General features: G+C 35.5%; 1 protein-coding gene across 1 annotated transcript; it reads right to left on the bottom strand.

Annotated features, from left to right (window-relative positions):
- Positions 1–27,548, bottom strand: LOC146730140 (uncharacterized). The gene is made up of 3 exons (XM_085494454.1): positions 27,439–27,548; positions 18,621–23,069; positions 1–3,520 (listed from the first exon to the last, which is right to left on the bottom strand). The coding sequence occupies exons 2-3, from the start codon at positions 22,920–22,922 to the stop codon at positions 1,082–1,084; spliced, it is 6,741 nt and encodes a 2,246-aa protein (XP_085350580.1). The 5' UTR covers positions 22,923–23,069; positions 27,439–27,548; the 3' UTR covers positions 1–1,081.
- Between the last annotated feature and the right edge of the window lie 175 nt (positions 27,549–27,723).

Below are 27,723 nucleotides of genomic sequence, written 5' to 3'. Positions count from 1 at the left end.
TTGATGTTTACACAATGGATTTATTTGATGCTTTTTGTTCAGATAAAATATACAAATGGTCATCAAAAACAAGTCAAACACCCATGAAACTACTGATAATTTTTGATGCATTTACCATTGGTTTCTATGGTAACATTCTCACCATATCTCAAAATTTTGTGTGATTACATACGGTGATAAAATCATATGTAATTACGGTTACTTATGGTTGTACCCTATGGAAATCTCTTCAAAACTGTCTATTTTTGCATCTTTTGAAGCAGTTTTTCGCAAAACAAATTAAATCCTACTAGGAAAAAAATGTACGTGTCAAAATAAATACGACAAATTAGTCAGTCCATGATTTATACACTGATGCAAAACTTGCTTTACTTTTTCACCACCACCAGTTTGTTGGATTCACTCATGCAGCCCCTCTTTTTATCACAAATTCACAACATAGTCCAGTTTATTTTCTGCAATTCAGACAAAACAAGCCAATTTTTTTGGGGGTAAAAACTGAAAATTGACTCAAATTTTGTTGTCTCCAAAATTAGTGTTCATTTCAAAAACTATTGAAGAATATCAGGGAAAAAAAAGTGCAGAAATATTTGGGCGAAAGGTCAGGTGGTGAAAAGATTAACAAGGTCAAATTAATTGTCAAAATTTATGTATTTTGGATAATCCAAGCCTTAAAAAATTAGTACTGGGTCGTACATTTTGTTGTACATGTATACTATGTAAACCTATACTACGCAAATTTTCCAAAGTAACAATCTCACCAGGGAGAAATATTTTTTAGAATATATACCCCTCACTGATATACACCCTATTTCTGATACCCCTCACTGATACAGCTCCTGATATACACCCCCTAAATGATATTCACCTCCTGTTACACCTTAGTTCTTTATACCTTTCAGTGATATACACCTCCTGATATACACCCCTTAGTGATACAACAAATGTATACACATGCTGATATACACCTCCTCACTGATGCACACCCTCAGTGATATACACCTCAGTGATATACACCTCAGTGATATACACCCTCAGTGATATACACCCATGTCATCAGTAATTTTTTACTGTAATGTTCTTAGTCTTCCAGGTTTATTAACACATTCAATACTTCTTTATCATGTTTTCTCTCATGACTGTGTAATTGTTTTAAAAGTCGAAATCTATCATCACACAGTTCACATTTGTAAGGTTTGATTCCATCATGCAGCCTTAAATGTTCTTTTAAAGGTCTTTTATTTGTGAATAACTTTCCGCATTTTTCACACTGGAAGGGCTTCTCACCAGTATGTCCCCTCATGTGGCTTTTCAAAGCTTGCTTGCTGCGGAATTGCTGAAAGCAGAGACCGCATTTATGTGGCTTCCACCCTGTATGAACCAGTTGATGGAATTTTAAATGACTGGAGGTTACGTAAGATTTTCCACACACTGTACATTTATAGGGTCTTTCTCCTGTATGCACGCGTTGATGAACCTTTAGATGGTTTTTTGTACTGCAACATTTTCCACATAGCATGCACTGGTATGGCCGCTCGCCTGAGTGGAAATGAAGATGACTTTTTAGATTCCTCGCTGAGGCAAAAGTATGGTCGCACTGTGGACACTGGTATGGTTTCTCACCCGTATGCACGCGTTGATGTATTACAAGTGTACTTTTGTTGTAGTATATCTTACCGCAATGTTCGCACATATGGGTAGCACTGCCTTTTAAAATGACTTCATTTGCTGCGCAATCATGCACCGCAACCACATGATTTTTCAAGTGGCTTTTCGTTGTGAAACGTTTCCCACAGTCGCCACACTCGTAAGGTTTCTCACCAGTATGAGTTCTCATGTGCACAGACAAAGTAGCCGCCCGTGTGAATCCCTTTCCACAGACACCACATTGGTGTGGTTGTGTATCAGAATGAGTCACCAGGTGATCATCAAGGAAAATTTTTAATCTAAACGTAGTACCACATTTGTCACACCGGTATGGTTTCTCACCGGTATGTTTTCTCATATGCTCTCTAAGATGTCCTTTAGTATAGTAGCTCTTTTCACAATTCTCGCATTTGAATGGTTTTACACCGGAATGAAACTGTATATGTACATTCATATCATACTGCCTTACAAATCCCTTTCCACAGTGTTTGCATTTCAATGGCATTTTTTCTTTGTCTCGGTGCTTTGCCATGTGTCTCTTAAGAATACCCTTGTCACGGCAGCGATAGTCACAATATTGGCACTCACACGGTTTATAATCAGAATGTATTTTCATATGAATATTCAAATTGCGCTGTGAACTGAACTGTTTTCCACACTGCCGACATTTCACAGATTTATCTTTATGGGTTTTCATATGATCCAAAAGTGCACTGTTATTTAAAAATCGGTCTCCACATTTTGCACACACGTAAAACTCTTGGCAAAGATGCATTTTAAGATGTTTAGCCAACTTCTGTTTCGTCGCAAACTCCAATGTACAGTTTTTACATTTGTAGGTTTTATGTGTCCTTACATGTGTAGTTAAACCTCGCTGACAACGAAAAGTCCTTTCACATGAGCTGCATTTTAATCTCTTAGCAGGAGCATGTAAAGGCTTCTTTATCGTTATTTGTCGTTGAGGTACTTCGTAATCATTATCGGAATGAGACTGCATATGTGGACCAATTGTATTCTCAGAAAACACTTGTTGACACACCCCACACTGATATGGATCACTCTCTTTGTGAATTTTCTCATGATCATCTAAAGCTTCTTGGGATGAAAACAGTAATCCACATCTTAAGCACTGGATAATTGAACAGTCGCCAAGATGTCTACTATTAGAAGAATAATCCTTGACATCGGCATTTGATTCATTCTCTTCCAATTTTCCCCCGACCATCCACACAAAGATCTTTTTAACTTGTTCCTCAGTTTCTAACTTGTTATCAGGTCTACCGCTTTCCATCATAGTCCTATCATCTCCTCCCTCCCCAATGGTCACCTTTGCATTGACATCAAGACTCCCATCTGGACACTGTTCAATCAGTTCCCTAACACAAAGTTCCCCTTCAGGTCTGCCGTATTCTATCATTGTCCTATCATCTCCGCCCTCCCCAATGGTCACCTTTCCATTGACATCAAGGCTCCCATCTGGACACTGTTCAATCAGTTCCATAACACAAAGTTCACCTTGTTCATCCTCTCTCAGTTTTGTCACATTTCTCACTTCATCTTCACTGCCTCCATAACGAGACGCATCAATACTACACTCCTCATTTCTTTCACTAACATCTTTATCTGCACTCTGGCAACTCAAGTCTTCAATTGGTAATATTTCTGTATTCCCATCTCTCACTTCAGTCAAGTCCCCACACCTGACTCCAACAATACTATCTTTTGGCATGTGTAGCTTCTCTGTAGTTTCTTCTTTAACACACCTAGATGGGATTGTCTGTGAAGTTCCCTGCTGAGGTACTTTGTTAAATATTCCTGGCTGACAATCAATGTCAGTATTTGCATGCAAACTGTTCATCCTTGTTCCAGTTATGAAGTTGGATTAGTGCCCAAAACCAAATTTTATCTGTAAGTGAAAAAAAATAATAATCACGTAATAACAAGGGTTGAAATTAGTAGTTATCTGGTTGTCCTGACAACCAATTTTGTACTGGCAATCAAACATGAAAACTTGTTAATTTAGGACCATCATGAAAACAAGTCATTGTCAATGACACGTCCCCGTTCCGTTCATATTTGAGTGACATATACATTCAAAGCAGATCATGACCGAAATGCACCTGCATATGTACAACACATTGTGCTAAATCTGAACAAAATCCATCCATGCATGACTGAGATCCGGTTCTGGAATTGTGAAAATACGTGATTTTGATGCATTTTCGGCCTTAAAATGGCCATCATTTCGCTATTGTTAAGCAGATCATGAAACAAAGGCACATATCTATTTGTGACATGATGTACCATGTGTGTGTGAAGTTTGAACTTGATCAATCCAGACATGTCTTGGATACGGATCCAGAACTGAATTCTTTAACAAAATGGCCGCCAGTCGGCCATTTCGAACTTGATCCGAAAAAAAAAAAAGACATGCATCAAGGTCCTATTATGTTTAATGTATGTACCAAATTTGAACAAATTCCATCCATGCATAACTGAGATACGGGTCCGGAATGGTGAAAATGTGCGATTTCAATGCATTTTCGGCCTTAAAGCGGCCGCCATTTGGCTATCGTTAATGAGATCATGATACAAATGCACATACATATTTGTGACATGATGTACCTTGTGTGTGTGAAGTTTGAACTCGATCAATCCAAGCATGTCTCGGATACGGATCCAGAACTGAATTCTTTAAAACAAAATGGCCGCCAGTCGGCTATTTCGAACTTGATCCGAAAAAAAAAATGACGTGCATCAAGGTCCTATTATGTTTAATGTATGTACCAAGTTTGAATGAAATCCGTCCATGCATAACTGAGATCCGGGTCCGGAATGGTGAAAATGTGCGATTTCAATGCAGTTTCGGCCTTAAAGCGGCCGCCATTTGGCTATCGTTAATGAGATCATGAAACAAATACACATACATATTTGTGACATGATGTACCTTGTGTGTGTGAAGTTTGAACTTGATCAATCCAGACATGTCTCGGATACGGATCCAGAACTGAATTCTTTAAAACAAAATGGCCGCCAGTCGGCTATTTCGAACTTGATCCGAAAAAAAAAATGACGTGCATCAAGGTCCTATTATGTTTAATGTATATACCAAGTTTGAATGAAATCCGTCCATGCATAACTGAGATCCGGGTCCGGAATGGTGAAAATGTGCGATTTCAATGCAGTTTCGGCCTTAAAGCGGCCGCCATTTGGCTATCGTTAATGAGATCATGAAACAAATACACATACATATTTGTGACATGATGTACCTTGTGTGTGTGAAGTTTGAACTTGATCAATCCAGACATGTCTCGGATACGGATCCAGAACTGAATTCTTTAAAACAAAATGGCCGCCAGTCGGCTATTTCGAACTTGATCCGAAAAAAAAAATGACGTGCATCAAGGTCCTATTATGTTTAATGTATGTACCAAATTTGAATGAAATCCGTCCATGCATAACTGAGATCCGGGTCCGGAATGGTGAAAATGTGCGATTTCAATGCAGTTTCGGCCTTAAAGCGGCCGCCATTTGGCTATCGTTAATGAGATCATGAAACAAATACACATACATATTTGTGACATGATGTACCTTGTGTGTGTGAAGTTTGAACTTGATCAATCCAGACATGTCTCGGATACGGATCCAGAACTGAATTCTTTAAAACAAAATGGCCGCCAGTCGGCTATTTCGAACTTGATCCGAAAAAAAAAATGACGTGCATCAAGGTCCTATTATGTTTAATGTATGTACCAAATTTGAATGAAATCCGTCCATGCATAACTGAGATCCGGGTCCGGAATGGTGAAAATGTGCGATTTCAATGCATTTTCGGCCTTAAAGCGGCCGCCATTTGGCTATCGTTAATGAGATCATGAAACAATTGCACATACATATTTGTGACATGATGTACCTTGTGTGTGTGAAGTTTGAACTCGATCAATCCAAGCATGTCTCAGATACGGATCCAGAACTGAATTCTTTAAAACAAAATGGCCGCCAGTCGGCCATTTCGAACCCGATCCAAAAAAAAAAATGACGTGCATCAAGGTCCTATTATGTTTAATGTATGTACCAAATTTGAACAAAATCTGTCCATGCATAACTGAGATCCAGGTTCGGAATGGTGAAAATGTGCGATTTTGATGCATTTTCGGCCTTAAAATGGCCGCTATTCGGCTATCGTTAATCGGATCATGAAAAAAATGCATGTGCATATGTCCCATATAATGTGTGATGTATGAGTGAAGTTTGAACTCAATCGGTCCATGCATGTTCGAGATACAGGTGATCACGGACGCACGGACGCACGGAAGCACGGACGCACGGACGGACGGACGGACGGACGCACACAGGGCAAAACATAAGTCCCCGTTTTCGGACTGCGTCCGAACGGGGACTAATAAATACAACAGTTTCAATTTAAACAAAAAAAAACATTATCATAATATAGGTAAAATAACTTTCAATAAAAACGCTAGTTTCTAAAAATAATATGATATAAATTTGACATTGTAGTTGCCAACAAATTATTCAGGTTTAGTTTTGATAGTTGTAACTATGATATTAAGGCCAAATAAAAAAAAATAATGCATTTTCCAGCAGTAACCCGACCTTGCCTAGATTTTCAGTATCTTTTTATGGCCAGACTGGAAAATGGACACTTGTAGATACACCCTTCATTGATATTTTTTAATCAAAAGGTTACTTTAATGAATATATACAAAATATATGTATAAACAAAATGTTGTGTAGTATTTAAAAATACTGTATTTGTCTTCAGTTAAGCGCTACCTTCAATTAGGCACCAGTGCCTTGAAAACATCATATTTTACACCCCAATTAAGCGCCAGAAAAAGTTGAAATTTTGGCACGTAATGATCGTGAATTGGGCGCCAGCGAATCAACTACCATTTCCGGCTAGTAGCGATAGACACGATCGTGAAGTCCCTCACTGTTACTGTACGATGGGCATTTATGTAAAAAAAAATGGTTTTGTTTCTAACAAATTATGAGAAATCGGTCTATAATCTTTTGAAACATGTCTCTTTGGTCTACTGTAGAAAATATTCGCGTGGTCCATAAGTCCATAAACACAAAAATGTTCTGTTTCAAATGCGCTGTTATCACAGTAAACAGTGTTAAATTATTCTTTAAATGCTCAGTTTACTTTCCAAAAATAACTAAGTTCTTGATTTGAAAAAAAAAAATCATGCCGTTGCCCACCAAAATCAAAGTAAAAAGATCGCAAACATCAGCAAATCTCTTCCGTGTTGCGTTCATACATTATTTAAATGAATTATGATAATTTGATCACATTGGCATCATCCAGCATTTTGATTGGTCAAAGAACATGTTTCAGGTCAAGTCCTAAACAGCAAGCATGGCGGACATCGTATCGCATCGAGCATTTACGATGAAATTAAGTTGAATTTTACTTGCATTTTATTTTTTGTACGTTATAATTACGACTGAGTAATAATCGTAACTGTGGAATGCAGCATGACCAGATTTCGCTACCGTGATCATTTACTACTAAGCGATGCATTTGTGTTTGTTTTATTTTTCTGTTGATCGTACGACACACTGTGAATGTATTCTAAGAGATGATAATTTTTGTATAACTTTCTAGACTGTCTGAAAACAGATCATTTACTCATTATTTAAAATAAAGGCTACAGTGACTAAGTGTCTGACTGTAATGTAAAATATTGCCAATAATATATCACCAGAATGGAGCAAGAACAATGGCTTGAAACACAGTTACCGATACAAAAACTTGATGTGCTTGAAATATTTGAAACAAAGTTGCTCAAATTTAACCACAAATAAGCGCTACCATGAAATGAAAGTGCAATAAAGTGGCGCCTAATTGAAGACAAATATTTATCTAACAGTATGGGACCAAGCAGCACTGTGTAATAATAATAAATTGAGAATAAAAAATTAATTTTTATTTAAATAAAAAGTTATTCCTATCTACCTGCCCTACTTTTGTTTTCAACATACCAGAAACACACTTTTAATTTTATTTGGTCTAATTTCAATTTTATTTAGCTTTATTCCACAACACTACATATTTTGAAAAATGTGATGTATATTTTTTTGCCTATGACCGATAATTAATCGATAAATAGATAAATAAAAGTTGACCTTGATGTTCAAAGAGTTTGAAAACCAGGGATTGAAATAGAATTTTTTCTCTGCATGCATAGTGTGCATGTTGAATTTGAAATTTACCTGCACTAACTTGTTGTGAAATGCACCATTTTTAAAGTTTTAATAAAATTTATAGGTTCTCGATTGATGCAATCATGAAAGAATTTGATTTTTTTTAGTTGTCTCACAATCTTGGTTGAACTTAATTAAAGCTTAGTGAATATAATGAGAAAATGTTGTGTTAATTTCTACATGCACAGCGTGCACATTATATTTTGAGTTTACTTGCATGAGCTAATAATCTATGTGCAGAGTGCAGTGTGCACCAGGGTATTTCGATCCCTGAAAACACAATTTTATTATTACTACATTTTCATAGAAACATCAGTTTTTTATAGCAGTTGTCCTACAGAACAACCAGGTAATTAGTTTTATTTTGACATCTGAATAAAAACACAGTGGTGTGATTTTACTTTTTTTTTCCTTGAAAATGAATTCTTATTCAAGGTACGCATTACTGCCTTACAAAATTCTGAAAATTACAGTACACATTATTATTATACATCTGTCACCGTAACGCCATAAGTTACAGCGTGCCATAATTTTGCGGTATTTTACGGGGTATTTTCATACTACCATATTTGGAAATGCGAATTCCAAATATGGAATGATTACGCGCGTAAGCGTCCTCTAATAATAAAAACAAACATGGCTGCCACCAGGATTTGACCGGACAAAGAAGTTCGCTGATCCTATTCTAAACTTTTTGGATTTCGGCATTTCCATGATGTATCCTTGAAGGGAAAAGATGTATAATAATAAGGTTATTACGAAGATACCTCAAGGTATGCACTCAGACAGTACGCTGTCGCATCGACCTCTGCTGCGCGTCGGTCAATACTGCCGCTGTACTGTCTTCGTGCATACTTTGAGGTATCTTCGTAATAACCTTATATTATTATTATTTATCTTTATTTCAGACTGTCAATCATTTGAAAGTCCATATAAAACTAGTATGAAAAATAAATAAATAAATGAACAAAAAATATATGTATATAGGTCAGTGTACTTATGGCAACATTAATAGTACAAAATATTATTCCAATGCTGGAACAAGGCAGACTTCCAACGGACATCAGAGTTACATAAGCTCACCAACAGACTGTTATCAGAGGTGTATATACGCTCTCTAAATTTAAATACAAGATTTCTAAAAATTTCGTAAAAAGACTTGACCTTTGTTATATACAAACATATGATTTACACTATAATCACGTGGGTAATGAAAAAAGCGGCGAAACAAGTTATTATAAAATACACGCAAAGCATTAAGGTCAGACTTCCAAAAGGAGTACTATAGTTGACAGCAGAAAAAGTTATAACAAAAAGTTTTAAATAACAAAAGTTTGACCTCATAGCTACATTTTGAAAATTTCCGTAATAGAAGATTAGCCCTGATGCAAAATAGACGTTTCTAATGATCTATATCAGTGTTATCTTTCAAATCACTAGTAAACTGTGCAGTACAGTACAATTAATAATAAATAGTACTGATTGTGTGTTTTTTGGAATTGTTGGCCCTCAATAATTGTGGTTCATAGTTTGGCAGTTGTCTGCCCCCAGGAAATACGTCAGATAAGTAAATAATAATAATACCTTATTTTAAGATAATTGTAAAAAAAAAAACTATAGTCCCATATACCCAACTAGTAACATACAAAGTAGAGCATTAAATAAATAGACAAACAAACAAACAAAAAAATAGCTTAAAATACCCTAAAGTGGCTGTGCCACGGTGTGGGTATGGCAGCTTCTCCTTCCAGTAATGCTCATCAGAAAATCCAACCTCCCAACGGGGATTGGAGAAGTTCCATGGAATGGGGTATCATCAAGTTTCCTCTAGCGGCAAAGCAGAAAAGTTGCTGCCGTTTTGCAACTTGAAGGTTGCATGGAAGGTCGAGGTTTTTCCGTTGACAATAAAACCCTGTCTAAAATCGTCCGATATGTAAGAAAATAATAATAGCATTCCAAATTTCTCAGAATTAATCAGTTTTGGCAATGAGAAAAATATTACCTTCTTCCAGCACTTCTTTGAAACCAATATTACATTCGACTTTTTTTAAATTAGCGTTCAATCAACTAGATGAATACTGAGGTAAGAAAATGACATTCGTAGTGCGGGGATTCGATCATTATTTTTTCGCATTTATTTTCATAAGATTAATTATGAAAAGTAAAAATGTACACCCGTCTATAATTAACGCTGGTAAAAAGTCACTAAAAATTATACATCAATCTAATTTAATTTTTTTGTCTGTTACATTTGTTTATAAACCAGGTGGCATAAATTACGAAGATATGTTCTAATGTTCTCTTTGTGTTCGTATCTTGTCCTGCAATGCATCGATTCTTACGGCATTGTAACTTATATGCGAAGACATGATGTATAGCAATCTGGAGGGGCTGGAGGATTTAAAAGAATTATTTTATTAAGCTAAATAGTAAGAAAAAATGTTTATGAGGCGATTGTTGCTTTTGGCTAAAATATTTGACAGGACACAATTTTTACAGGTTTTATTAATAGAGGGCGCTGTGCAGTAGTGAAATAGATAAAAACAAACAGATTTTGTGCACCACCTATTTTATAACTTTGGTCATTAACGTACACATTTTTACACAAGTGACTATTAATTTATTATTATTTATTTATTTGGAATAGAGTTCCTTTATAACCCTACCCAGAAATATTTTCTGGGGTACTGGAGAGGTTTTTTTTTATTTTGAGAACCAGCTCATAACAAAAAATAAAAAGTTACTAGGATTACAAAACAAAAATTACAAATTATTTGACAGGTATATATATATATATATATATATTAAAGGGGGAGGGTTGTCATCTGCGTACACGCAGGAATTGAGCGCCAAGCGACGATAACTACACACGCTTAAAACCCAAAAGGCTCGTGGGTAGACGCTTGTTTGTAAACAATGACACGATATGGCCATCTGATGCATGTGCAGGTGAGGACTCCCCCGCTTTAAATAAAGGGGCAGCTCATGGCATTTTGGGGAGGTATTGACAGAATTTATAAAAAAAAAAAAAGCGAGTTGTTGCCAAAAGACGTTCTGCGTTCTTTACATTGGTGTTCACATCTATTCTTGGATGTCTCAATTTATGATGTACCTCCATTTCTGAAATCACTATGTTAGGTGTTTATATTATTTTATATATTATCTGTAATAAGAAGGTGGAGGAATTAGGTTTTCTGAAAATATATCGCAGCAGCTAGGGCAGACTCAAGCTTGCTCAAAATCTTTTTAAAAAAAATGACTAAAATTCAAAAATGAATGAGAAACTATCATTTTGACTGCTTTTGCTTTATGCTAATTAAAAGCAATACTGATCTTTAAACAAGCAGCCTATCGGCTGAGATAGCTCCGCTGTTAGCAATGCACTTTTCAATTAAAGAACTGAAGACATCATTAGAAAATGAACAATATGAATAGTATCAAAGCAATCGGACTTACAGTTTTTAACAAGAAGTCGAAAATATCACTTTTTACCAAAAATTACAAAAATATTCACCAAAATAAATTAATTAGAGAATTGAAGATATCATCACAAAACGAACAAATCTGAGAGAGGTCCACATGTAGTACCTATATATGTAATATCAAAGCAATCGGACTTACAGTTTTCAACAAGAAGTCGAAAATATCACTTTTTACCAAAAATGACAAAAATATTCACCAAAATTAGAGAATTGAAGATATCATCACAAAATGAACAAATCTGAGAGAGGTCCACATGTAGTACCTATATAAGTAATATCAAAGCAATCGGACTTGCGATTTTTAACAAGAAGTCAAAAATATCACTTTTTACCAAAAATGACAAAAATATTCACCAAAATTAGAGAATTGAAGATATCATCACGAAATAAACAATCTGAGAGAGGTCCACATGTAGTACCTATATATGTAGTATCAAAGCAATTGGACTTGCGGTTTTTAACAAGAAGTCGAAAATATCACTTTTCACCAAAAAATGACAAAAATATTCACCAAAATTAGAGAATTAAAGATATCATTACAAAATGAACAAATCTGAGAGAGGTCCACATGTAGTACCTATATATGTAATATCAAAGCATTTGCACTTGCGGTTTTTAACAAGAAGTCGAAAATATCAGTTTTTACCAAAAATGACAAAAATATTCACCAAAATTAGAGAATTAAAGATATCATTACAAAATGAACAAATCTGAGAGAGGTCCACATGTAGTACCTATATATGTAATATCAAAGCAATTGCACTTGCGGTTTTTAACAAGAAGTCGAAAATATCAGTTTTTACCAAAAATGACAAAAATATTCACCAAAATTAGAGAATTAAAGATATCAACATGAAATGAACAAACCTAAGAGAGGTCTACCCAAGGTACATATACACCAAGTATCAAAGCATTTAGGCTTGTAGTTTTCAAGAAGAAGTCGAAAAAGTAAAACATTGACACGGACGACGACGACGGACGACGACGACGACGACGGACAATCACTCATATGATAAGCTCCGCTCGACAAAGTCGACAGCGGAGCTAAAAACACATCTTTAGCCATGGCATAATCTTGGATAATGTATCTTCAAATCTTTATAACTGAATTAACAGATTAAGGTAGCGAGAAGGTTTTGTGACGTTTTTAAATAAAACATTCTCTGTCTGTTGTCTCGTTCAGAACAGTAATTTAGGTTATCTATATCAAAAGACTAAGTATAGAGGTGCAAGTTCGCACAAACTGGACAGACATTGTTTACATAATTATCACGTGACATCAAAAATGGCGAACCTTGTAATAATGACTAAGTACGCGATTGTGAGAGCACACTGCGGAATTTCCTGGTGAAATTTAAGTTATGCATTGTCCGTAATCAAGTCCATTGAAATGCGTCTCCGATAATCAAAAGACCTATTATTCCGATTTCTATGCAGGTTTGTTTTTTTGTCCCCAAATTATTTCATACTTGGCACCTTTAACAGACTATTATTCTGTGACAAAGCATTTTCTTTAAAAACCCAGACATATTTCGCACCATCATTATCTTTTGAACGATAACTGCGAGTTTGAATGTCCTAGTCCGAACGCACTTGATTTGGCGGCGGTCCCAATGAGTCGTTCTCGATCAAAACTTCAACTCGAGAAAAACGCGAAAAACAGTTTTGGTTAATAGAACACTGTAGATTTGCTGCATTATTATAAATATACACTAAAAATGGCCAAACATATTAACCACTGATATCATAGAACTCATAAAGAGTGTCAGATAATGAATAATTTCAAGCTCGAGCGCGAAAAATGAAGAAAACTGCTGGCATTTGAGTCCGTACTCCAGGAACGTTCGGGTTTTCCATTGTTATGCAAACGAACAACGAGGGATAATCCTCTGACAAACATTACTGTCCCACTGTACACGCTGACAGTTTACAAACAAGCTAATCCTTCAAGTGTCTCAGATAAGACATCTAATAAAACGGTTTTCATGGTGAAACAAAATGGCCGATGTTTGAAAAAATATTGCTGTGTCAGAGTGCGACACTGAGTGGCAGATTTTTCTTTGCCTCGTCTGTCAACGCTTTCTTTCTTTTCTTCGCCATTGCGTTAGAAAAAAAAAATATTAGTAAAATAGAATATTGACTTGGAAAATAAAATGATTTAAAAGAAAGTTGTGAAAAGTTACAGTACTCCTTTCGCACAACCTCCCGCCCGCTTTCGCTTTCCAATCACCTTTTTCTCTCGCTTTTGCGACCGCTTGTTGAATTCGACCGAACAATTTCCGCTTTATTTTCGATCGCGCAAACCCCGAAATATCACCGCCCACCTGCTCGCTCGCGCGCATTTAAAATTTGGACTAACAGAATAATTTGCGAGGTTCACATTGTCTTATAATTGTCTTTCTGGTTTTTATAGATGTTGAACAGCTGACAAAAGTTCAAATACTTTTTGTTTTAACTATATATAATTATATGCACGCAACCTGACCCTTTGACCTCGATTTGGCTTGGACTGAATATTTTATTTTAAACAATATTCTGACGTGAAATACAAAATGTATTTCAACACAAGTACGACAGGGTTGTCTGGGGTTTCTTTCCTGATTGTTGAGTCTTCGCAATGTGTTTTGTATAATTATTGTTGTTTTCCCCCGATGCTGAAGGACCGTAAAGCTAAATGGCAGTTACATGCATGGGCTGAGTGAAAGAAAATATTTCTAAGCCTAAAATAAAACCTAATATTACACCTCTTTGTGTATTTGTTAATTTTACATATGTTTGTCATGACAGTATGTTTGTAAATATCTAGAAAAATCTCGTCTTTCGTTGATAATTTCGATTGTTTGTTTGGAATGTCGATCCCCGTTGGTTTCTCTATACTGAGTTTAGGAAGGGCGTCGATCAACACCGTGACAATTAGCCGAGAGAAGACAAACATTGACCGTAATTCATGGAGATCATGTCCGTAATTTGTGGACTGAAACCCCAAATAATTAATCAAGTATTATTATTTTAATATATATTTTATTTTACATAGCAAAACTAAACCATGCCCAAAACAGAGCTAGAGTTGTTCGCGCTGAAACAACCGCATTGAAGACGATGTAACTTCAGCTAGCCATTTCTTACCTTGAAATAAAAAAAATAAAAATTCGAAGAGCATCGGGGCAAATATTAATAATCATCCTTATCAATCGCTTGCTTTATTTTATTCGAATCCATGAAATTCACGATTTTTTTTACATTTGTTGGCAACTTCCGCGCTAAAAATGATTGAAAATGTGGGTGTGGTTATTTTGCAAAGTCCTGTTGATAATACGGACAAATATGGTTCTGTGACCCAGTTCGTGCTCCGATCAGGTGACTCCCAGCCAATCAATGATGTTGTAACAAAGCATATCTGACGCTAATTTAAGGGTCGTCGTACAATCCAATCACCGGCGTCGATTCACATAGTTGTTTGTGCTGTGACAGGCTTCAAAATTATTCGCTGAAAAACATATATTTTGACAAACTGATGGAATTTGACCTTAGTTCAAAAAGAAAATACTAGACTAAGATACATTAGAGCTCACGCGAATCAGTTTTCTCTGCAAGTTGTGAAATAAAGTAAACCAGAGTAGCGTCGATGATTTTCAGCCCTGAAGGACTTTGAATTGTTCATCGACTGGCCACCAAATAGTTATGGCTATAACTAAATTTGACACGTTTTTCATTTAAGCCCAATAAATTATTCATACATGTCAAGCTCTGTTCGATTTTTTCAGGGCATGTGGCCGTTTTTAGTCGAAAATATTTTTTGTGGGAACACTTTTGCGGTACGTATACGGTATAGACCGAGCTCATTCAATGATCGTGACTTAATTTTAAAAATTGAATGTCAAATTTTACCAGACGTGGACCGATGTGGATTCGATATCGTTATTTTTGGAATTAATCACTAACATTTCCTCGTTTCTCTGCTCTGTCAAAAGGAGTTACCTAGGCTTTTTTCACGTAACTGTCTCATTAAAATAAAAATAAAAATATTACATCTAGAACAAGCACCCAAAACACGTAACAAGAAGTCCCAGTTCAGTTGCTTTCACGATACAAGTGTAATAGAGCTATTAGATTTGAAGTGTCGTTCAGAATGTAATAATAGTTAATACTAGTTGTATGTTCACACTTTACTATCAAAACCACCATTTCGACCACCCATGTGCCAGTTTTCAGTGTTTGGGCGAGCGGTCAATGTTTTCAATGAGCGAGCGAGCGAGCGAAAAAAAAACGCGATTAAAATGCGGTCGGTTTCCGGTCGGACAAGACCGCGTGGTCGGAAATTAAGCGATAAGCGGTCGATGTAAAAGCGGAAAGTTGGGCGAAATGAGTACTGTCTGACGAAGTCTCGACTGACAATAATGCTGACAATGGACGTTAGATAAACACACATTGTTTGCAACTGGAAGCTTATCACCCGTTATATCAGAATCGTCAACAACAGAGTATACAGATAAGATGTTATCATTTAATTCCTTCCAAAGATAAACACTATGCAAATATCCACGAAACGGCAGTTGTAGTCTTTTCTGCTAGTGTTTTAAAACACTAATTTGAGCAACGTTATTTCGCAATTTCGATCTTTTGTAAACCTGGGGTGATGTATCAAGGTCTAAAGTAACCGTTTTATCAATTTTTGAAAAATCAAGAAAAAAGTGAAAATTTCCCTTCTCGCTACCTTAAGAATGTCATCCCGAAATCCCTGAAAAATGCAATTAGACAGTACAATTTGTAATTTAGCTGATTAAAATCAGATGTCGTTATAGCCTCCAAATTTTTTGTTTTCAAATTTTTCTATTGTTATTTTTGTTTATCTAAGACCATTTTTTGTTTCGTTTTACTTGCTCTCATTTGCTGACCAAAATACAATATATAAAAAATCAAGACAAGTTTTTAAAGGACCAAAATTCAAACCCACCCCCCCCAAAAAAAATTTGGACCCTGTCACTTTTCCCTAGGACAATAAACAAAATTTTTGTTTGGCCCTAGTAACACTCGCTTGCCACACCTCGCATGCATATTAACAAAGATATTGATATTGATATTTTGTTATTATACCAATAAATTTGGGGAACAATTAGAAAGATTCAAAGACAGTATTTAGTGCACTTCGCTGACAGGTCAAAACCTGCTTTCACACTGGGAGACCACATTGAATTATGGGGAATCACCATATGACATTTTGTGTAACACTCACTGCTCACTTTGACTTCTAAGTGTGTTTAAGATCAAAATATATTTACTTTTAAAAATATGGCATACACAGGTCATTTTAGGGGTGGTGGTCGACATTTGTGTTGATAAACATTGATTTTCCCACAATCCAATGCGCTCCTCTAATGGAAATCACAAGTATGAGGTTTGACCTGGGCTTGACTCGCATAATTACCGCCGGTGATTCCTTTGATACCTTCCAATTACCTGAAAATGTTTAATTAAAACTTGATAATGTCTCAGTTTGTACTCATTGATCTGCGCAACAGTCTAAATCTTTGTTTATATGAGACCCATATTTCTCATGAATGTGTGGTGTGACGACTACTGCCCTCTAAGTAATATTACTTTGTTTATTTCAAACTCCAGAATCTGAAAAGAAATAATAGATTTTGAACTCTGTTACGGTAAAAACATTTATTTTTCACCAACATATAATTTCACTATTTTGAGCATATTCACTGTGTTTTAATATTACGAATTTTTCAAGAAAAAAATAAGATTTATTGTTATTTTACATGTTCACATGGATTTAATTTAGCAGGTTTTACTTATCTGTGAAAATAACGAAATTAAAATACAGTGAATAATTAATGTTTTACAGTATGTCATTCGTTATGGTTGGTACTTGTTACAAATATTTGAAAAGCAGATAACATTCAGTTTGCAAAAAAAAAATATATTTTTGTGTTATGGTCAGTCAATACATCCTGAATTTTCAAGGTAAATGTACAAGGTTCCAGTTAAATTTCTGGATATTTTGTGGAGAGAGAGATATGAACAGTCACAAGTGGACGAAAATTCTAAACAGAACATATGCCATTCTCATTTACATGTTCGTTTGTTTCTTCATTTACACCCACATTTGAATACCATATTTGTCTCTTAGAAGTGCATAAATTTACATAAATTAATAATTGGAATGTGGAATACAATAAATGCAATCTGTTTAATAAGAGAGAAAATATGACACATCAAGTGAACAATATACAAATATCTGGGAGATATTAAAAAATGAGAGAAAATAGAGGAAACATATTTATGGTATCGCGCAAAGATAAAAGAAATCATTATTCACCTACACAGTGACCTCTTTATAATGAACACTTCACTATAACAAACCCAAAGTATTAAGTGCTTCATTATAGTGAACACTATAACAAACTTATTGTATGCCCCCACTCAAAGAGTCAGTAAATACTGTAGAATACTTTATTTTTGCTTGGAATTTATTTTTGCCAATTTCGCTGAAGGGATGATTCTGTGAAAATAAAATTCAGCGAATATACTTTTTTTTCTATATTTCACATTAAACTCATCAAAAATCAGTGGAAATAAATTCTGTACAAAACGGCCGAAAAGCCTTTTCAGCGAAAATTAATTCCAGCAAAAATAAAGTATTCCACAGTAGATCATAATTTAATGTTAGGATATCAGAAGGGGCATGGCTGTCACCATACACTTAAAATGTCTTCTAAAACTGCGAAAAAATAAAAAACAGTAAAAGTGATTTTAACTGAAAGTCCAACAATATAACCATACAATTTAAAAAAATACACGAATGAATTACTTAAAAACAAAAGAGGTTTACAGTTGATGTTAGATACAAGTATTCCTTCCCAAACACAAGTTCAATTTTCTATCCCACAATCCTTTGCAATATGGAGTCAACACATTTCTGCGCAATAACTTTACAAATCATCGTCTACTCCCATAATTCACATGGATGTCTTCATGAGACATGAAAATACACCCCCCACTTATTCAAAAATAACTTGTTTATAGAATTGTTCTGAAATTAGCGATTTCTAAAATAGTATTAGGACAAAATATGTCACTGTAACACACACAAAAATGCTTCATGATTTTACATAATAAACCAGTAAACATTTGTCAAGTGATTTATGACTAACTTTCCCGTAAATTATTAGTACACATCTCCCTTTATTTCTCAATACTTTTAAACAAATTCAATATTTTATTATTATTTTTTTCTCATGGTTATTTAACTGTTTCCAAAGTCTGAACACATTTATAAGAGTTGATTTTCTCATGCAGCTTTAAGTGTTCTGTAAAAGGTCTTTTATTTGTGAATAACTTTCCACACTTCTCGCACCGGAAGGGCTTCTCACCAGTATGTTGGCGAATGTGCTTGCTCAGGGCCATTTTTGTGCGAAAATGTTGATAACAGTAACTGCATCTATGTGGTCTTTCCCCTGTATGAGTAAATTGGTGATATCGGAGAGCATATAAAGTTCGAAAGTCCTTTCCACACACGTTGCATTTACATGGCTTTTCTCCTGTGTGTATCCGCTGATGTACAGTAAGTTGTGACCTCGATATAAAACGTTTGCCACATGCAATGCACTGGTAGGATTTTTTCGCAGAGTGTGTCCGCAGGTGTGCTTTTAAACTTTTCAGTCCTGAATAGACTTTACCACATTGGTGGCATTTGTACTGTCGTTGACTATGTGCTTGTTCTTGGTGAATTTTAAACGATCTGATTTTATGATAAGTTTTGCCGCATTTTTCACACACAAGTGTGACATTGTTTTTCAAGTCAGTTTTACTTGATGAATTGAGATGAGTCGCATGGTGCTCGCCATTTTTCATGGTGAAACTTTCTTTATGCTCAGGGTTTTTATTATCAGCATGTTTTCTCATATGAGCATTTAAATGTGTAGCCCGCACAAATCCTTTTCCACAGCGGTCGCACTGATAGGGCATGATACCAGTGTGAGTCACTAAATGTCTATCAAAAAAGATTTTTAATCTGAAACTGGCGCCACATTCAGCACACTTGTACGGTTTCTCACCAGTGTGTTTTCGCACGTGTTGCTTTAAACCGTGCTTTGTATAGTATTTCTTCTCACAGTGTTCACATTTCAAAGGTTGAACACCAGAATGAACAGCCATATGGGCATTCAGACAATATTTCCGCAAGAATCCTTTTCCACAGACTTCACATTGATGCGGCATGATACCAGTGTGAGTTATAGAGTGTTGAACACCAGAATGAACAGCCATATGGACATTCAGACAATATTTCCTCAAGAATCCTTTTCCACAGACATCACATTGATGCGGTATGATACCAGTGTGAGTTATCAAGTGTCTGTCAAGAGAAATTTTTACTCTAAATGTTGCACAACATTCACTACACTTGTACGGTTTCTCACCAGTGTGTTTTCGCATGTGGTCCTTCAAACCATGCTTTGTATAGTATTTCTTCTCACAGTGTTCACATTTCAAAGGTTGAACATCAGAATGAATAGCCATATGAACATTCAGACAATATTTTCGTGAGAATCCCTTTCCACAGACTTTACATTGAAAAGGCACCCTATCAGAATGACTTGATAAATGTACATTGGGTAAAGTTGATTTAAAACCTGTGTCCCGTTTACCATACTTGTATGATTTCTCATGGGTATGTAATTTTTCTGTATCTTGATGCATGGATGCAATGTGACGTTTCAGATTACAATTGCTCCTACAGGAGTAGTTACAATATTCACATTTGCATTTCTCATTTTTAGCATGTGCTGCCATGTGTCGAGTATAACTGTTTTGTGACGCAAACCGCTTCCCACACTTTACGCATCCCACTGACGTCTCTGTATGTGTCTTCATATGAGTCACAAGGTGGGATTTAGCTTTACATCGATACTCACAGTGATCACACTCATACTGGTATTGGTCTGAATGTATATTTGCATGTATTCTCAAGTTTATCTTCGAAGTAAACGCTTCTGTGCAATACTGACATTTGTATCCTGGTTTTCTTTCGTTGCATTTCTTACTGTGTGTGATTTCATGCTTTTTAAGACTTTTTCTGCTGGAGAATGTCTTTCGACAAATATTGCATCGTAATCTCTTGACAAAATTATATGACTGGGCATTTTTATTTAAAAGAGACGTTTCTAGTTCACTATGTTGATTATTAGAACGTGGTACTGTGCATGTGTGCGAACCAAATGTTTTCTCAGGAAACACATTTTTGCACATGCTACACTGGTTGAAATCATGTTCGGGATGGACTTTATTATGAGTATTTAGCGATTCAACTGAAGTGAAAAGCTTAACTGTAGAGCTGCCATCACTGCTTTTTGAAGAAACTGTCGTTTTGAGATGTTTGAGACATTCAAGTTCATCATTACTAACAAGTATTCTCTGATTTTGATGGGGCTCTCCTGATACAGTATGTGCGCAAGTTTCACTTGTTGATGCATTTTGTTTATTAGAAGTCTCTGCAGAAATTGATACATCTATAGCTTGGTAGTTTTCATCTGAATGTTGGCAGTTTTTATTTAATAATATATCTGCTTTGAGAGTATTACTAAAATTTGCATTTACGGGTTCAGCTGGGTCTTGTTCTACATGTTGGGCAATAGTATGTGTCTGTATATGTGCATTAATTGAGTTCTCAGTAAACACATTATGACACACTTTACAAAAAAATACAAACTCACATTCAGTATGGGTTATCGTATGAGTATTTAGAGTTTCTAATGAAGGAAAACATAAACTGCACTTCAAACACTGCAGACTTAAAGTGTTGACACCACTGCTTTCCAGAGAAGTTGCTTTTTTAAGGCGTAATATGTGTTTTTCAAAATCCTCTGTATTAACAAGTGTTATCTGGTCGCTGAATGCATTTTTCTTACCATCAGTCTCTACAGAAACAGAGGCATCAAACTCATCGCCGAATTGATTACCCCTAAAGCAATCCACATCTGAATTCTGGCAACTCAAGTCTTCTGTTGGCAATACTTCTGTCTTGACAGCCTTACAGAAATTGACACTCGTTTCATTATTTTCTTTATGAGGTACCTCTAATTTATTATCTGGATTATATTCTAAAATTGTTTGTTCACAAGGTTCAATTGTCGATGCAATTTGCTGAACTGAAGTATCTGAAGAAACAGATTCCACAACAAATGAACCTAATTCATTCTTTACCGAGTTATCCAAGCCCACCAACAGTAATTTTGTATCCTGTTCCACAGAATCTGAATTCATATTTGGTTCCCCGCATGTACATTCCTCTTTTGTCTCGACATCATCTCCTGTTACCCCTGGCATAGAGACAGCATGTTCCTTCTTTACATGAACAATGCTTCCACCTGGATTACAACTTATCTCAAGTGTATTTACATCATTGAACATCATTTCAGTTGAATAATGGTCACTCATTTCCATCAATTCTTGTCCATCTTTAAGTTTTGGCTCTTGTTTTATTTTAATTTTGTTGTCTCTGAGATCAAACTCATCATTCGCAGAACATGTGCATTCATCTTTATTCTCTCCAACATTTGACTGCAGGCAAAACAAATCCTTGTTTGTTTGTTTTCTCGTAACAACTCCAACTCCAGTCAAGTCATCATGTCCAGCTTCAGTGGCAGAATAGACATCCGCATTACCATGGTTACCCAAGTCTGTTCCTATAAATAGCTCAGTTTTAATGACTTTGGGTCCGGCCATTTTCTCATGTTCTATGTTATCAACTACAGACAAGTCATCATGTCCAGCTTCAGTGGCAGAATAGGCATCTGTATTACCATGGTTACCAAGGTCTGTTCCTATAAATAGCTCAGTTTTAATGACTTTGGGCCCGGCCATTTTCTCATGTTCTATGTTATCAACTCCTGACAAGTCATCATGCCCAGCTTCAGTGGCAGAATAGGCATCCACATTACCATGGTTACTCAAGTCTGTTCCTATAAATAGCTCAGTTTTAATGACTTTGGGCCCGGCCATTTTCTCATGTTCTATGTTACCAACTCCAGACAAGTCATCATACCCAGCTTCAGTGGCAGAATAGGCATCCACATTACCATGGTTACTCAAGTCTGTTCCTATAAATAGCTCAGTTTTAATGACTTTGGGCCCGGCCATTTTCTCATGTTCTATGTTACCAACTCCAGACAAGTCATCATACCCAGCTTCAGTGGCAGAATAGGCATCCACATTACCATGGTTACTCAAGTCTGTTCCTATAAATAGCTCAGTTTTAATGACTTCGGGCCCGGCCATTTTCTCATGTTCTATGTTATCAACTCCTGACAAGTCATCATGCCCAGCTTCAGTGGCAGAATAGGCATCCACATTACCATGGTTACTCAAGTCTGTTCCTATAAATAGCTCAGTTTTAATGACTTTGGGCCCGGCCATTTTCTCATGTTCTATGTTATCAACTCCTGACAAGTCATCATGCCCAGCTTCAGTGGCAGAATAGGCATCTGTATTACCATGGTTACCCAAGTCTGTTCCTATAAATAGCTCAGTTTTAATGACTCCAGGCCCGGCCATTTTCTCATGTTCTATGTTACCAACACAAAGAGAATATAACCTTTCAGTGTCACTGCCTGGAATGCAGTTAGTCACATCTCTGCCCTTGTTGCTCACTTCTTATGTCACCAATAGCAAGAATATTATCCATTCTCACCCAAGATCAACCTGTAATTGAAAAATAAACATTTTCAGAATTAACAACAATTACAATGCTATATGCTATATCCTTAATGAAATCTGACATTTCAGTTTTGGTAATTGCTGTGTTAAAGCTACAATTAAACTGCACATACAATACAATAACTGATAATACAGATTTTAAATAAACTACAACTAAAATTATAGCACAACAATACATTAATTAATTATCACCTTTTCTTTTCTTATTTTGTAGGCTTTCTGTATGTAATTTAATAAACTGAGTAGACATTGTTTGTTAGTTGTGTTTAAAATGTGTATAAAATTATCTTTGTTGTTGTAATTTTTGAAATCTGGATTGGAGAATAGACTATATTCTTGTCTATTTTATGTATGGAGATCACACTCAGTGATGAAATGGATTTCATCCTCAATCATGTTACATTTGTCACATTTCCTGTCCTGAACTTTTGACTTTGGTTTTGTGTGTCTACCCACTTCTATGTACAGTACCGGTAATTTTGATGGCAGCTTACTGTAAAATGACTAATTTTCACTGGGTTTAAATTTCGCTGATTTACCATTTCAGGCATATTCAGCGGGTTTTAAATTCATGGTTTTATCATTTAAATAATGCGTTCTATGCTAAATTTTACATATTCACTGGGTTTTAATTTAGCGCATTTTCCAGTCAGTGAAATAAGCAAAATTACCCCCTTTACAGTATTTTAAATTTGCTCATTGTTTGAACCACTTGCCTATTGCCAATTGGACTGGTCGGAATATAAAAGTGCCTGTCTTAAATGATTATGTACCTGTCTCTATCAGGATAAATGGAGACCGGTCACTGTTAGCATAGTGGTTGTCACATCAGACTCATGATCGGTAGACCCAAGTTCAAATCCTACCTTAGGCTGAACATCAAAGGGTCAACCCCTACCCTGGGTGAGTGTGCCACAGACTCAATGGGAAGGCCAATTCCACTGGCCGAGTTTCATTCACTAACGAATGCGACTTTGGGGGAACCTTGGTTAAGGTGCTTGTGTTCGACCAGGCCTGGTTGACGCAAGGATAGCGCATTACAATTGCCATTTGATAGGGAGTTGGCCACACAGCCCTGTCATGTACCTGGTAGTCCCAAACAGGAAATGACTCCTGTGGGAAAATGCACAATGTGTCAGCAATAGCACTTGCAATTTGCACTTACAAAAAAAAAAAGTCAGGAGAGACAACAGTGACATTAAATGTCCGGAACTGTCGCCTGGCTCAAAAACATATTAAAAAAAAAAAAAAAAAAAAAAAAGATAAATGGAGACATATCTTTTGAAATAAAACGTTGGAGATTCATCATTTCATAAGCCTTTAAACAATTGTTGGCAATTTTCTGGGCATTAGCAATTTTGGAAAACCTGATTTGGTAAATTAGTGAAAACTTGATATTTACCTGTCCAGAGGGACAAGTACTGTGGAATACTTTATTTTCGCTGGAATTAATTTTCATTGAAAAGGCTTTTTGGCGTTGTGTATGGAATTTATTTTCACTGATTTTTTTATGAGTTTAATGTGAAATATAGGAAAAAAAGTATATTCGCTGGATTTTATTTTCACGGAATCATCCCTTCAGCGAAAATAAATTTCATGTGAAAATAAAGTATTCTACAGTAGTTTGTACATTTACCTCACACAGCTGAAATATGCCTGTATGATTTAGGTGGAGAGGCCTAAATTTCGACCTCTGTGTAATTATTATACTGTAAAATAACTATTTTTCACTGGGTTTAAATTTCACAGATTTACCATTTCTGGCATATTCAGTGGGTTTTAAGTTCACGGTTTTATCATTTAGATAATGTGTTCTATGCTAAATTTTACATATTCACTGGGTTTTAATTTAGCGCATTTTCCAGTCAGCGAAATAAGCCAAATTAAAACCCAGTGAATAATTAACCATTTTACAGTATGCCTAGCTCTGTAACCTATTTGATGTTGAGCACTATAATATCATTAATTTTAATCTACAGAAAATATTATCAAGATTTCGACTAAGTGATCAATTCACACTCTAGAAATAGAATTAGGTCGCCGAAAAAATCCAAAAATCCAACTTGAGGATAGAAAGTGTAAGAAATGTAATAATGATGTGATAGAGGATGAGATGCATTTCATTCTGGAATGTGCATGTTTTAAAATTGAAAGACAATCTTTATTTCCAGAGTGTAACATCACTAAAAAAATTGCAGGCAAGCAAAATGCAGATGTTTTTCTTAAAATAATGAAGCATGACCTTGCCCTCTCCAAATTTTTGAAAAAATACATTATTCAATGGAAATACTTAATTATATAAAAACACATCTAACCCATGAGAGAACCAATGTCTTTTCTATGCAATGGGCCATTCCAGTTAATATCTGCACCCCCCCTGTTGATGAGGTCGGATTTCCAGCACTGTATGATGGGGAAAATACCCCGGAATTCCAACTGTATATGGAGAAACAGAATCTGGAAATCCAGACGAGTATGGAAAAAAAAAATTCTGGAAATCCAGGCAGTTATGGCTACTAAATAAAATATGGCCTAGTTTATCTCACCACATACCGGTTGATGATGTTGGATTTCCAACACTGTATGATGAATGGTGATTTGGAAATAAAACTTTGTATGACTTATACACCCATGGAAATTATACCCTGTATGAAGTAAACACACAAGCTCATCAACAGGGGGGGGGGGGGGGGTGCAGATATAAACTGGAATGGCCCAATGTCAGTTTCACTATTTTATACATTGTTTTTCTATTTTTCCTAATAATTTTTGACTTTTATTTTAGTTAGTTTTATTACTTTAATTTTTGTTATTTACAATGTACTATACTTATCCCTCTGATGGTTTTGGTTTTGTAATAAAGTTATTATAATAATATTTGTTATTGTAGTTGAGTTATTTAACTCTACCTCATCAATGAAGATAGACATAGACTGATTGACAGACACATAAATCTCACTGCCATCTATGCAGTAATAGTAATAATATAAAACATCTGTTGTCTGGAAGTTTCAAACCATGTCTTGTTGAATCTTCAAAGTGTTCCTTTTGCGGAGAACAGGATGAAACTTTGTTACATCTATTTTACGATTGTATTTTTATTAGGGAATTCTGGGATGGTTTTTACATGCTGTGGGGAAGGAAAATGGGATTGGTAAATACACTTAATCCCATACAGGTTATCCTTGGAGATGAAGATTTTTCCATTCTCTTAAATTTTACATTATTGGCAGCCAGATATTACATATACAGTGCAAGGTGTAAAAAACAGAAGCCGGATTTAATGGCTTATAGAAAATACATGCAAAATGTTCAAAGTATAGAATTTCATATTGCAATCAGAAAAAATAAATTAAAAGGACACCTTAAAAAATGGGGAAATTTTCTGAAAGTTATGGGTTAGACTGATGTAATAAATGTACCTGAGGTCATTGCAGCTAGTTATAAACCAAGTATTGGAACTTATAAATGAGCAAGAAAATACAAGAAATGTAATCCTATTTTATTGTGTATTTCAAGTATTGTAATTCATATGAGATACCCCAATAAAATATTACTAAAAACAAAAACAAAAACAATATATGATTTTTTCAGCCTATGTCACCAGGCTAGATTTTGAGATATTGCATAATATCTCTGCCATAGAAACCTGTGGTAAAAGCCTTATAATAGTGTCAAAATGGCGATTTTCCACTAAAATAAAACTATCAATTTCTCGAAAAAAATGCTGGTGACACCCAACATTTTTTTAGGTCAATATCCTTATATTGCCTTGGAGTACAATTTTCTGCAAAATGAATAAATTCTGTTTTTTTTTAATTTATGAGTAGGCTTCTACCTTAACTAAGTCTGGCAACTAAACTAATACCGGTAATTCTGCATGAGCAGTGAATTAAACACATGTACAGTGTGATTAATTGGTATATGGTTTTATATTCTTTGTTACGCACCTTTCACTTTCAATTTATGGTATACTACAAAATATTGTTACAAGCCTTGCTATTCGAGTATGTTTATGTTATTTTTCTGGCAAGTACCATTATCCATCAGAGGGACTGTGCATTATCAAAACAACGCCTGATGGCCAAGTTTCATCAAGGCAACTCATGTCCAATTTGTGGGACTTTGTAAAGGCGCATTAAGGAAAGAAATATTGAAAAGGTCTCAAAAATTAGGTCAATAAAATCGATCGAGCCTCACAAATTTGTGTGAAAACCGCGATTCATATCAACACAATCTTCAACTATTTTTTACGCCACATACCGGACCAGGACTGTCAGAGTGTCGAGTGAGAGGTACATTCGCAAATTCAGTTCACAACTGTAGGACATTTTAACATTAAGTGTAATATTACCTTAATCAACCACTTTAACGACGACAACGTTACCGCCTGGAGACCATGTCCAAGTTTTGTAATTAACGTTCTTTGGAATAGGCGCCTGCTATCAACTCGAGCAACAAACACTTGCCGACTTGTTAAAGAAATGATGAATTCACAGCGCGGGTGTTCGTTACTGTTGTCATTCGTAATAGTCCTTAAAATGATGTAAATAAAAAAGATGAAACTATTGTAATATATTTTGTGAATAATGTTACAGCAATATCAATCAATTCCGTAAATATAATTTTGTGTTAGTTT

This window comes from Saccoglossus kowalevskii, chromosome 20 (assembly GCF_978046115.1).
Source record: "Saccoglossus kowalevskii chromosome 20, keSacKowa6.1, whole genome shotgun sequence".
In the NCBI taxonomy this organism is placed as follows: Eukaryota; Metazoa; Hemichordata; class Enteropneusta; family Harrimaniidae; genus Saccoglossus; species Saccoglossus kowalevskii.
This window is presented reverse-complemented; position numbering and strand designations above follow the sequence as displayed.

Coding starts and splice junctions, on each gene's coding strand:
- LOC146730140 (XM_085494454.1), bottom strand. CDS start 22,922: ATGGCCGGGCCTGGAGTCATTAAAACTGAGCTATTTATAGGAACAGAC. Junction 3,521..18,620: donor GTGTTCAGACTTTGGAAACA/GTTAAATAACCA, acceptor TAATCCAACTTC/ATAACTGGAACAAGGATGAA.